General features: G+C 60.2%; 1 protein-coding gene and 1 pseudogene across 1 annotated transcript; both read right to left on the bottom strand.

The window, feature by feature from the left end:
• Positions 1-71: 71 nt before the first annotated feature.
• LOC135993329 (serine protease 23-like) lies at positions 72-1,092 on the bottom strand (annotated as a pseudogene).
• A 2,948-nt stretch (positions 1,093-4,040) lies between these two features.
• On the bottom strand, positions 4,041-12,433 carry SLC7A3 (solute carrier family 7 member 3). Its single transcript, XM_065643099.1, has 12 exons — positions 12,327-12,433; positions 9,963-10,371; positions 9,600-9,758; positions 9,351-9,513; positions 9,137-9,249; positions 7,476-7,698; positions 7,162-7,301; positions 6,979-7,081; positions 6,463-6,674; positions 5,697-5,863; positions 5,317-5,425; positions 4,041-5,206 (listed from the first exon to the last, which is right to left on the bottom strand). The coding sequence occupies exons 2-12, from the start codon at positions 10,330-10,332 to the stop codon at positions 5,073-5,075; spliced, it is 1,893 nt and encodes a 630-aa protein (XP_065499171.1). The 5' UTR covers positions 10,333-10,371; positions 12,327-12,433; the 3' UTR covers positions 4,041-5,072.
• Between the last annotated feature and the right edge of the window lie 784 nt (positions 12,434-13,217).

The following is a 13,217-nucleotide window of genomic DNA, read 5'->3' as shown; positions in this document are numbered from 1 at the left end:
ACACCACAGTCAAAGCTATCTACACTGGGGAGGGGAAGAGGCAGGCTGCGGTTCTCATTCAGTGTGAGTGTTCAGCTTTTATAGTCCCCTTTGAATCTGTGATAAACCTGAGCAAACTTCAGAGCTGTCAGATGAATGGCAACATTACAATTGTGGTGTCTCCCAGCCGCTTCCAGCCACTGGTGCCCTCAGAAGACCCTGATCAGCTTCCTCTCCCATTTGTGTCATATGGGATTCCACACTTTGCCAAACACCCTGAAGCTGGATGCACCCGGCCTGGCATCGCAGTGCTAGTAGATGAGATGGACCATCTCATCCTCCACCCCACAGAAGCAGTAGATCAACTCACCTGGCTGGTCACTGTCAAACCCTGAGAAATGAATCTTCTTCCCAGCCATTTTATCCACTGCCAGAGCTGCCATCAGCTTCATGTGTGGGCACTAGTGTGGCCTGCTCAGCTCCAGAAAAGCATAGCTGGAGTCCATACTGACCTATTTGGGGACCTGGATCCAGTCCACGGGTGCCTGCATGTGCCGGACCCAAGCCCAGCGCATCACCAGCCTCCCCGTCCCCATCCCATTGCCTGCGCCAGCGTCAGGAACCCCAGCTTGATCTTCTTGGCCCCCTTCACGTACTCTTTGCTATCATGAACACAGTGGGCAGCAGTGAGGATGTGCTGCTCAGACACCATTACAGCCATGCAGCCCGTGGAGATCCTGACAGTGGCAGAGAGTTCATCGGCAAGTGGTTTCCGCTGATGGAAAACCACCTGTCTGTGCCAGAAATCTGCCACTTGCGTCACACATGCCACTTCCACTGTCTCTTCTCTGCACCACTTACCCGGAGACTCACTTCCACCATGGTGAGGGTACGGGTGCCATTGGGATAAACCATCTCGTAAGAGTTATTTCTGGAAGTCCTCAGGGACCAGGGCAGACTCCAGCTGGGTGCAGGTGTCGTTGCAGCGTGTTGTCAGCTCCCTTTGGTGAGTTGCAGCACAGACTGGGGAACAGGAGCGGGAACTAGGCTACCAGCTGCAGCACTGGGAAGAAAGGAGAGCAAGAGAAGAGCAACCACCTGGCAGCAAGTCATCGTGCCAGACCTGCAAAGGCAAAGCAAAGAGAGCCTTAAGTCTGCATGATTAGAGAGCTGGGCCACCTGCCACGGCTCAGGGCCGGGAGGATTATCAGGCACTCACAGCCTCCTACCGTCTACTGGGTCACGTATACTTAAGCCGTTAACCACAGAAAGTAGAAAGGCTGGGACCTGCCTGGAGCTGGGTGAGTAAGGAGAGATAAGAATCTCACCCAGCACTGGCTTTGCTCTCCTGGAGCTCTCCTGGAGAGTGGGGCCCTGCAGTGCAACCCAAGATTGCTGCAGAAATACCATGAGCTGATGAGTTTGCTCCGTTGCACCAGTAACCCCCCCTGCCCCAGGGTGTATTCCCCAGATTCCAAGGCTAGAGCCCTGCTGATGGATGCGTCCCAGTGAGCAGCTGCCACAGCTCCACTCCACCAGCCACCTGTGGGGAGGAGGATCTGACAGTACCTGCTCGCTGGTGCTGCAGGGAAGAAGAATGCACATTAACTCCTTGGGTTGAAGTATTTGATGTCACAGGGCAGTGCAGACCAGCCAGCCTATTTTAACTCCTAAACGGATCATTGTACCCAATTTAAAATTTAATCTGCTGCTATATCCACGTGCCAGGGCCATCCTTGTTCTGGCAGGGGAGCAGTGCAGGGGCCAGGTTTGGTAGTGCCAGCTCTCCTTCCAACCGCTCAGCGACACAGCCCTCCATCTCCATCCTGTCCCAAGCCTGTGTAGCCACATGGGCTCCTCTCGGCAGCCTCAAAAAAGGCTCTTCCTCAGCAAGCAGCTGGTGCACAGAGAGAGCTGCTTCGATGCCACCTCCACCGGGAAAGTTCTGTGTCCCCTGAAGGCAGCCAGGGTCTGCACCAGACATGTGGCAGTGCGTGGGGTTATGAAAGTCACAGGGGATGGGCTGGAGCCAAGTGGGGAGAGGGCCTGAGACCCACTAGCTCTTTGCACCCCCTGACCCACCCGTGCTGCATCCACAGCATGGCCCACGACCAGAGCACGTCATCACAGCAGTGCTGCCCCAACTGCCTGCCCCTCAGCATGGCTGGGGCCAAACACAGCCAGAGCAAACAGCCCTCCAGCTCCCCTTTAAATCCAGGTGGGATCACAAGAGGGGAACCGCAAACCAAGCCCTGGCTGGAGCTCCCAAGGGGGCCTGTCTGAGCAGCCCTCATGGCACTACAGCCAGCGAGACAGCACTGAAACAGGAGCCAGCCCTCCCTGCTGCCCACACTCCTGCCCACGCTTGTGCCCGGTCTGCCTGGCACCCGTGCTGCAGCAGAGGCACAGTCAGGGGAGCAGCTCCAAGCTTGTTTGGTTCCCTCTGGGGCTCTGCCAGCCGCTCCGCTGGGGCTGGTGCTGCCTCAGGGAGGCCCATGGCCGGGCGGCAGGCAGGAACAGAGCCTGTGCTCTGAATTTGGGTGGAAACTCCCTGGCTGACGAGGCAAACTACAAGCAGCTGCGTGCAAGGCTGGGGACCAGGCCCCTCAGTGGCAAAGCCAGGCTGTGCTTTTTGCTGCATTTTCTCAAACCCGAAAATGGCCCCTTCCAGACTGGCACAGGAGGGGAAAGCACACCCTGCAGCCCCCACCACCTGGCAGCCTTCACCCAGGAACACGCTTCCATCCGGGCCCCTCTCTGCACGATGGAGCCCCGGGTTGCTCTCACAGCATCTCAGCAGCCCACACGCAGGCTGGCGCAGCAGCAGCACGGGCTGCTCCCTTGTGCCAGCAACATGCTGGGGCTCAGGCTGGGTGTTATTCACCCACCAACTGATACACCGAGGTGTACAATAATGCCAGCGGGGCCTGGGAAAGGCAGAGGCACTGCCTGGCGGAGGATGCAGTGCCATCCTTGGCAGCTCTGCCAGCTGAGGTGGGGCAGAAGGAGGCAGATGGCAGAAGGATGCAGAGTCCCGGGGCTGGGGCAGCCCCCCCCCGGGCAGGCAGCCAAGGGCAGGGTGCCCAGCACAGGGCACGGGGGTGGACAGGGCTGCTGTGCTCCCTCCAGCACCTGCACCCATGGCGGGATGGCACCAGCCCACCACACCGGCACGGACTGGGGGTTGCCAGACAGCTGCTTCCCTGCTGGGCTGTCCCAGTGGGAGCTGCCCAGGGCTTCCAGTACCCTGCTCCATGTCCGGAGCTCTGCCAGTCCCAATGGGTGCCCAGGATGGGACATCAGTGCTCAGTGGGATGGCCTGGAGCCAGGCACACACATGCCCATGGGCACGAACAGACCCACACACAGCCACGGGTGTGGACATGCACACATGCATGGGGACATGGGCACAAAGAAAGGCATGGGAGGCTGCAGCAGTGCCAAGCCAGGGGGTGAGAGCTGCAGCCGTTATCACTGCCCCGTTGCCTGCTAGGCTTGGGCAACAGCACCTGAACCCAAGTGCATGGGTGCTGGGGGGACTGCGGGCTCAGCAGGGCCTCATGTGCTGCCACCAGCCAGAAGATACCCACCAGACAGGGTGGTGGGACCCAGTGCAGCACACTGAGCCACTGGCGTGGCCCAGAGAGCTGGAAGCACCTGCAAGGAGCCAGTGCCAGGAGTCAGCTGCACCTGAGGGCTGGAGCTGGAGGCTTTGGCAGGGCACTCTGGCCCAGGGCAGCAGGACAGGCAGTGCTCAGCGTGGGGCCGGAGCAGGTGCTGCAGCACCGTCCCCCCAGACACAGCCCTGGGGCGGGGCTCAGCTCCAGCCCAGGGGCCAAGCAGACCTGATGGTGTGGGGGCCCTCACTGCTGAACGTGCACTGACCGTGCTCCACTGCCAGGAAATAGATGCGAAAACCATGCAAGATCCATCTGCCCTAAATTAGTTTATTTTGCAAAATAATCTGTCAGGGCTGATTTAGACCAGACCAGAATTGGGGAAATCATCATCTTCTCAAGGGGATGCAGCCCAGCTCCTGGCCACACTTCTTCCACAGGCCATTGCTGGAGCCTCGAGGTATTTCCAAGGACTTAACTGGAGCTGCTGCCCTGAGACCTGGTAACACAGTCCCATGCAGCAGAGCCATGGCAGGCTGGTGTCCTGCCCACAGCTGGCCTGGAGCGCTGTTCCATGGTTCCTGGCTCACGGTCCCTGGGGACAGTGTGAGGGCTGGTGGCTCCAGATGGCAGTTTTGGGGTAGGGAGCTCACCCAGCACAGCCAAGCCCTGCCCTGCACTGGCACCAGCCTGGCACCCGGCCCGGCAACACGTGGGGTCTGTGACCACAGGGCATTAACACAAGATGCAGCAGGACCAACAGAGCCAAGCACTTAAAAGACATTTAGTTTAGTAAGTATAAAAGTCAATGTTAAAATACCAACTATACAAAAGCATACAAGGTTGGACACTGATGTGGTTACACTGTGGACATCTTCACAGACAACCAAGGGAGACGCTCACACCAAGCAGCATTGCCAGGACAGCACAGGGCTCAGTGTGGGATGCGAATCCCAGGCACAAATTGGGTTTTGGCCAGCTGAGCCCTGTGCTGTCAAGGAGCACTGGGCTGCTGGCAGTACCAGAACAAGACGCAAGCCTCATCGCAAGGCTCCAGTCATAGCTGCCATGTACACACCTGGTGCTTGGAAAGCACAAAGAGGAGGTGGTGACCACAGCCACATGGACAGACGGAACAAATACAGCTGCACCATCACATGGGAACTCTTGTGCACAGGGAAAGCAGCATTTCTGACAGTATCTTCCATGATGGGAGGGCCATGCTGGTGTCACTGCCACTTGGCAGGGTTGGGGGATGAGAGATCAGCCCCGGGCCACCAGGGCTCCCAACCAGCCTGGGGACGTGTCTCTGTGACCACTGCTCTGCGAGGGGAAAGGGCAGCGCATAGCCTGGCTCCGTGTCCTGACCCTGGGACTTGCTCCCTGCGGGATGGGATGGATGTACCATGTGGATCATGACCTTGTCCCCGAGTGGGAATACTGGCAGAGGTTCACAGAGTGCTGGTGCCCAGTCCCTCAGATCGCAGCAGTGCTGGGGCCACGGTCCACTCCAGGGTGGTGCAGAGGCTTTTCTACTGTGGTGCAGGGTTCCTCTGCATTTTTCCCTTCCACGCTATTCCGAATCCCATAGCCGAAGTAAATCATAAAACCTGCAGGACAGTTTCCCCACTGAAATGCACAGCAGTGGGCTGCCACCCTGGGCAACAGCCCCCCAGGGGAGACCCTGTGAGTACCACGTTCCCCTCTGCAGGACACTTACCCACAGCCATCCAGATGGCAAACCGTACCCAGGTGCCAGCACTCAGCTGTACCATCAGCAGGATGTTAACAAACATGCTGAAGATTGGCAGGAGTGGGAGGAAAGGTACCTGAGAGGGACAAGAGATGCCATGTCAGCTGTGCCTTGAGGGTTGCAGCCAGGCTCGAGGATGCGCCTGGCCACAGAGGGCTCCCACAGCCCAGAGAGCAGCTTGGCACTTCCCTGCTGGGGACTGCACCTTGGAGAGCCACGTCTCAGGAACCTGGGCTTTCCTGGACGGTGACTGCTTGACAGTGAGTCCTGGCAGACCCTGCAGTGGCCCGGACCCTGCCAGGGGCCCATGGGGGTGCAGACACTAGGCTGTAGGGGGCTGCACTCACTTTGAAATTCAACCGTGCATCGCTCTGCGGCTGCCTCCAAACGATGATGGTGGGAATGAGCAGAGCCACAAGGAGCAGTACCAGAGCCGTGATCCAGCCCACGCTGGCATCCTTCAGCGCAGTCACCTTGAGGGTCAGGACCACGCAGATGACCGTGATCAGTGCAGCTGCAACGGAGGGAGCAGTCAGGAGGCTGCATGGCACGTAGTCTCCTTGGGACCCCAAGCCTCACCAACAGCTGGGCTGAGGTACTCACTCCTCTTGGTCATGTGGTGGCTCCAACACCCATCCCAGCACCTCAGGAAAGTGCCTTGCCAGGGGAACTCACCAGCCCCGCAAGCCAAGGGGAGCCTGCACTCGGCTGCGCTTGAACCCATCTCTGATGCTTACCCAGACCTGGCTGAGCCTCCCCACTCTGGCTGCACAATGAAGCCATTGATGGGCAGATCAAACCTTGCTGGCCAAGCCCCAGCACTCTCTGGGGCTGGCCTCACTGGGTGGCCAGCGTAGGCTAGGCTTGTCACAGGGAGCTCCCATGACCATCCACACATGCCTGGCTTAGCGCCCATGTCCTCCATCAGCCCCCACGCATCCCAAACTTCAGCCATGCCCTGCGCTTGGCACCCTGCTCAGGGCAGAGCAGGTCTGATGCCTGCTCTCCTCTGCCCAGTATGCCCACCATCCCTTCCTGGCTCTGCAGAGACACAGCAAAACGCTCCGGCCCCTAGCTGGAGGAGACATAGGCCGCCAGCTCCCAGTCACTCACCGATAACAGAGACACAGACGTAGACAATGCGCCCTGAGATCCTGGTGGGGATGTCCCCAGGTGGGTTGAAGAGCTTTGCCAGGGACAGTGTCTCTTTTTGCTGGGCACCGGCAGCGGTAACAATGGGGTTCATTATCACCCTCTCCTCCTCATTTCCATTCAGCTCCAGCATTTCCATGGCCTTTGAGGAGTTCAGCTGCCCGGACTGGTACCTGAGCAGATGGAACAAGCTGCAGCAGAGCCCAAGGAACTTCCCAGCCCAGGGGGACAGCGGGTAGCACCCTCATACCCCTCCCACTCCTCCAGCCCCACATGCTGCTCCAGCAGTGGCCCCGTGACAGCCACCACAGGGATATGCCCAGAGACACGGCGCAGGCTCTTGTGAGCAGCCCCCATCTTGGGGGCTTGATGCTTCCCAAGGCTGTGTCCTTCCAGGAAAAAGCTGTGGCCACAAGCCCCAGGCTCGACACAAGGCATATCCACCCCGGGCACTGCCACGTGAGAGGAGGCACCCACCGGAGGATTAGCACGCAGACCGCCACCAGGGAGTAGGCCAGCAGTGTGCCAATTGACATGAGGTCCACCAGGTCCTTCAGGTCAAACAGGAAGGCCATCACCGCTGCAACGAGGACACACAGCATGAGCAATGGCTCCAGACCACCATGGGGCTGAGTGTGAGGTGGCAGCTGGCAGCCTTACCCGCAAGGAGACCCGAGGCAATGGTGGCTGACAGAGGGGTCTTTGTGCGGCTGTTGATGTTGGAGAGGAACTTGAAAAGCAGCCCGTCCTCTGCCATGGCATAGATCACGCGGGGCATGGGGAACATGGAGCCCAGCAAGCTGCCGTGGGGAGAGATGGCTCAGGACCTGCCAGGCAAGCTGTCCACACCCAGACAGGGACAGGACCAGCTCTGTGCTGGGAGCAGGAGAGCAGCTGGACAGGGCAAATCACCAGCGCAGCCAGGACTCCTGCTGATGGTCCCCAGGAGGTACCAGGGAGAGAGACAGTCCTACCTGGTGGAGAGGGCACAGAGTGATCCAACGGCAACGGCATAGCGGGCGGGCTCCCAGCCCACCGCCTTGAAAGCCTCAGGCAGAGGACTCTCCTTGTTCAGGAGGAAGTAGGGCACCATGAGGGTCAGGGCTGCAGAGACCCCGAAATAAGCCACGAAGCAGATGAGGAGAGACACGATGATGCCAATGGGGATGGAGCGCTGCGGGTTCCTGGCTTCCTCACCTGTGTGGAGACAAGAGGCAGCATAGATTCATAGAATAGTTTGGGTTGGATGGGACCTTTAAAACTCATCTAGTCCAACGCCCCTGCAATAAGCAGAGACACTTACAACTAGATCAGGTTGCTCAGAGCCCCATCTAGCCTGGCCTTGAATGTTTCCAGAGATGAGGCATCTATCACGTCTCTGGACAACCTGTGCTGGTGTTTTAACAACCTCATTGTAAAAAATTTCTTCCTCGCGTCTGGCCTGAATCTCCCCTCTATTAGTTTAAAACCATCACCCCTTCTCCTGTCGCAACACGCCCTTCTACAAAGTCTGTGTCCATCTTTCTTATTGGCCCCTTTTAAGTACTGAAAGGCCACAATAAGGTCTCCCTGGAGCCTTCTCTTCTCCAGGCTGAACAACCCCAACTCTCTCAGCCTGTCCTCACAGCAGAGCTGTTCCAGCCCTCTGATCATTTTTGTGGCCTCCTCTGGACCTGCTCCAACAGAACCATGTCTTTCCTGTACTGAGGGCTCCAGAGCATCCATCCCCCCTCCGTGGCACAGAGCAGGGCAGCGGGCTCCGGGCAATGAGCTGCAGCAGGGACCTTACATGGCAGCACAGGCAGGGGTTGTTGGAGAGGAGGGATCCCCAGCGTCCTGCTATGCTGGCAAAGGCTTCAGCACTCCTGAGAACAGAAGCATGTGGCTACAGCCCCCGCTTCCAGGCATGCGGCTGCCTGGCAGCTGGGCTTGCAGCCCCCCCAGCCGTGCCAGCCCTCTGCCCCCACCATAGCCTGCTGAATGTGGACCCTCTGTCTGCACGGGCAGGGCGACACAGCCACTGTGCCCTCTGCCCCCCAGCCTTTGCAAAAGCCCTGCTCTCCTGCTCCCCAACAAGGGGCTCGGGACCGCAGGAGGGAAGGAGGGAGCTGCCGGGCAGCTCCTGGGGGCGGGGAGGCACAGGCAGGGAGGCACAGGCAAGGAGGTCAGGCAGAACAGCCTGTACCAGCCACCCACTAAGTAGATTCCTGGGGGAATGAGAGGAAATTAAGAGGCCTTCCTGCGCTCCAGAGAGCGGCAGTTCTGCATGAACTCGGTCATTTAGAAAAATGTTGCTTGAGGCTGGGAAATAACCAGGAGGCACTATCAATTCCCAGCGCTGTTGCAGCCTCGACTCAGCAGCGGAAAGGCTCCCCGCTGCCCTGGGAGCTGCCTGCGCAGGCAGGGTGCAGACCCGCTCCCACCGCGCAGTGTGGGGAGCCCCTTTTCCTGGGGCAGGGCAGGCTGGGAGTCCTTTTGTGCTGGCCCAGCTGGGGACAGAGCTGCTGCAGGGAAGCCTCCCAGGGACGGTGTGACGGACTGTTTCCCACGCCACGGAGCATCCTCCCCAGCAGGTCCCAGCCATCCGCCCTCTGCGCTGGGGAAATGCCGTCACCACCCTCACCCAACATGGTACCTGTAGTGGCGATGCAGTCAAAGCCCACGAAGGCGTAGAAACAGGTGGCAGCACCAGTCAGGATCCCTTCCAATCCAAAGGGGACAAAGCCGCCAGAGCCGAAGGCTTTTTTACTGGAAAGGAGGGAAGAAAGCAGCTGCCATGTGGTGCGTGGACAGTGGGGCTGGTGCTAGCCCTGTGCCAGACCCTGGCCTGGCACGGTTGCATTCCTCACCTGACATCCGAGCGGTTGATGTAGTCCTTCTCTGAGAGCTGCCAGTTCTTGATGTCTCCCTTCACGAAGCCGGCGATGACGACAAAGCCCAGCACCACCAGGTTCACTGCCGTGAAGATTTTGTTCACAAGGGCGGATTCACTAACGCCAAAGGCCAACAATGCTGCGGAGACAGAAGGGGTGAGTGGGTACTCGCCAGGCTCCCACGCCACCACCTGCAGTGCCACGGAGCTGCTCCTACACACTCACCAGTGAGCAGCGCAATCAATATCACAGCAAAGAAGTCTGGGTACTCAGCCAGAACCCCTGGCACGTGCACTGTGGTCTTGTTCGTGAAGAAGTTGGAGATGTGGTTGCCGATGATGTTGTCGAATGCCGCGCTCCAGGCTCGAGCCACACTGGCCGTACCTGGTCAATGAAAAACCTGTTCATCAGTCCAAGCGCAGGGCAGAGCAGCACCAGCCACTCCCATCCTAGCACCCACCTCCCTGCTGATCCCACCCCACACTCTGCTCCTGCAGCACCACGCTCCCCCATGAGCCCCCCCACACTGCCAGTGCAGTGCTGGAAGGACCCTGGGCACACATGCCAACACCCTGCCTGGCCCCATACCTATCACATAGGAGAGGATGAGATTCCAGCCAGTTGTGAAAGCCCAGATCTCACCGACGGTGACGTAGCTGTAGAGGTAGGCAGAGCCAGTCTTGGGGACACGTGCTCCAAACTCTGCGTAGCAGAGTCCAGCCAGTACTGACGAGAGAGCAGCCACCAGGAAGCAGAGGACGATGGAGGGACCAGCCATGTCCTTGGCCACCTCCCCGGCCAGCACATACACGCCCGCCCCCAACGTGCTGCCCACCCCCAGGGCTATGAGGTCCAGCGTGGAGAGGCAGCGAGCGAAATGAGTGTCCTCAGAGCTCAGATCAACCACGCGCCGGCGGATCAGCTTCTTCCCAACACTGGTCATTTTTCCGCTGAACATCTTGTCCTCTCGTGGGTGGTGCTCAGCTGCTCAAAACTCCTGAAAGAGAAGGGACCAGAGGAGCATGAAGCTCAGTGTCCTACAGGCAGCAGAACCCACACTGCAGGGACCAGGGCGGGCACGCACAGGAGCTGTGCCTGCTCCTGGCTGACCCGTCGGCACCAAGTCCCCACCACACTGGTGGGGCAGAGACCATGGCAGCTTGCTTCAAAGCACCGTGCAGCTGCGCACACCCTACCTGCACAGCCCCTGTACCAGGAAAGCAAGGCAGGGGAGAAACTCAGCGAGTCCACAGTGGGAAACAGGCTTATTGTGCAAGCCCTGTGTGGTCCCCACCACAGGGCTGCTGGGCATGTCCCAGAGCTTGCCCACTGTCTCTCAGCAACTCCCCACTGATTTGGCAGCCTGGAGATCCCTCAGTCCAAACTTGACTGCTGGAGCATCCCTCCGGCCTGATGCGTGGGTGTGTGCAACAGGGATGGCAGTGAGACAAAGCATTCCTCCAGCAGAGGATTTGGCAGGCTGGGCTGACTTACTGGGACATTGCCATTCCTCCTTTGCTCCCAGCATCTGCACTACACCCTCAGCAGGGATGTATGGCCAGATGCACAGCGCAGGACCCCGGCACACATCCGTCGCTTGCTGGCAGTCCTTGTTGAGCAGCCTGTATCCTCTGCAGGCTGCAATTGCCCTAAATGTGCAACACTCCCACTCCCTTTGTTCACAGCAGCCACTCATCCTCAAAAACCTCTGGAGGATGAGCACCCTGTAGAGCAGGCAGCCTGCGCAGGCTGACCGGAGCCACAAGGTAAGCAGCTCCCCAGTGCTCAAATCTGCAGCTGGCACCCTGTGCCCAGCACTGGACCACCCATCCACCAGCGCCTTCTCCCCACAGGCTGCTCCCTTTGTTGGGAAATGAAACATGCTCCAGGCAAGCGCCCGAGGCAGCACCAACGCTGCGCTGTATCAATCAGCGTAAAGTACACACAAGGATGACTTTGTGACCCTTTTCCACTGAAGGGGATTACCAGAGTTGCAGTGGCAGCCACCAGCTTCCTTATAACTAGCAAACCAGCCCGTTTCTGGAGAAACCTCCTCCTGAGCTGGTATGTGACACATTTCAGCCTTGGCCCAAGGAGATCTCCCAGCTCAGGGCAGCCTCTGGGCCAGGTTTCAGGGGAACAAAAAGTGCCCCAGCACTGGCACGCTCCCCAGCCACTGTCTGCACAGCTCTGGCTGCCTTCTCCAGTTCTGCTCGATTGCTCCGACGGTTTCTGAAGCTCTATGCGAGCTCTGTTTGCGGTTGGCAGCAGAAGCAGAGCAGCGGCGGAGAAAAAAAACGCGAAGAGCACCAAGCAGGAAGATGTGTGAGAGCCTCCCCTTCCTAACGCCGGCGGGCCCTGCTGTGCTGGGACTCGCCGTGCCCGGTGAAAGGAACACGTTATGCACCGAGACTCCCAGCAGCTCCCGTCAGAGCTGGTCTAGGGAAAGCCGCTCAAGCGGGTCGGCTGGTTCCAGGGAGGCTCAGCCCATGGCCGGGGAGGTGACGCACAGATCAAGGCACGCTGTCACGCTGGCGATGGAGAGCGCGCAGAGAAGGACATGCAACGTGTCGGGCGATAGCTCCCGCCCGCAGGACCCTCTCGCTGTCCGCCGCATCCCGCTGCCCGCCGCATCCCGCTGCCCACCCGCATCCCGCCGCCCACCCGCATCCCGCCGCGGCTTGGGGCAAGTGCCGGGGCCCGCCAGCCCCCGCTCAAGAGCCTCATCCCAGCCCCCGTGGGGGCATCTCTGATCCCGGGGGCTGCCAGCCGCGCCCCGCCCCGCCGAGGAGCCCGGCGCTGCCCCGGAGATGGCGGGACGGGAGCGCGATGCCGTGGCAGGACCCGGCTGCCGCCTGTACCGACTCCACGTGCGGGCGGCGGCTGATGCAAGCGCGGCAGCCGTTGCGCCAGGACCCGCCTGGCCCGGCGGCGGCGCCCGCCGCGACTCACCGGCGGTGCGGTGCGGTTCGGTTCGGCTCGGTTTGGTTCGGCTCGGTACAGCTGGGCTTGCTCCGGTACGGTCCCGCTCAGCTCCGCTCGCCTCGGGACTGGCGCCGCCGCCTCTGCCGGTGAGGGGGTTGGAGTGCGTAACGGCTCCGCCCGCCCGTTGCCCGCGCATTCCCCCGAGCCGCCCCGTTTACAGGCGCACTCCCGGGGTGGCCGCCCCGCAGACCCGCCCCACCATCCCAGGATGTCCGTCCCCTCTCGGCCCCACCCGTGCCCAGTTCCACGCACCCTGAGATCCGCAAGATCACAGATTTAAACAAACAAACAAAAATATATATATATATGTCATAAATAGCACCGGGGCGCAGGGGGGTGGGCGGGTCCGGCGCGGTTAGGTGCCCGAGTGTGCGGCTGCTGCGGGCGGCAATGCCGAGCCCAGGGCAAGGGACCGTACGGTCGGTGGCATCAGCCACGGAGGAGGTGGCTGAGGGTCCGCCGAGCCTAGATGTGCCAGGAGGGGGCAGAGCCTGGCCCAGCCTTCCCCCTCCGCGGCTGGGAGCGAGGCGAGGTCTGGGGCGCAGTGGGGAGGCCAGCCCTGCCACAGGGAGTGTGGCCGGAGCTCAGCCCGAGGCGGAGAGGGGGACTCTGCCCCGACCCCCATGTGCTCCGCAGGGAGGGGGTCCCGGCCAGCGCCCGCACTGCTCCGCTACAGCCTCCTCAACTCTGCTGCGGGAGCAACAGGCAGCTCTAAGTGATGAGAAACACCAGTCTTGGGAGGACCGTTCAGGCCAGCATCCAGCAGCGAGGCGGCAGCCAGCACAGCACGCAGGCTGGGACCAGCCACACAGAAAACTGGCTCCTGATGTAACCCAGCGTTCGCATGTCATGAGCACC

Source organism: Caloenas nicobarica, chromosome 12, assembly GCF_036013445.1.
Source record: "Caloenas nicobarica isolate bCalNic1 chromosome 12, bCalNic1.hap1, whole genome shotgun sequence".
NCBI lineage: Eukaryota > Metazoa > Chordata > Aves > Columbiformes > Columbidae > Caloenas > Caloenas nicobarica.
Note: the sequence above shows the minus strand (reverse complement) of the source record. Positions and strands in the feature narration are given on the sequence as shown.

Excerpts from the sequence above, each read along its gene's own strand:
- SLC7A3 (XM_065643099.1), bottom strand. The coding sequence starts at position 10,332 with ATGTTCAGCGGAAAAATGACCAGTGTTGGGAAGAAGCTGATCCGCCGG. Across the intron at positions 9,759-9,962 it reads CATCCTCTCCTATGTGATAG|GTACGGCCAGTGTGGCTCGA; the intron begins GTATGGGGCCAG and ends TTCATTGACCAG. Across the intron at positions 5,864-6,462 it reads CGTCTGTGTCTCTGTTATCG|CTGCACTGATCACGGTCATC; the intron begins GTGAGTGACTGG and ends CCTCCGTTGCAG.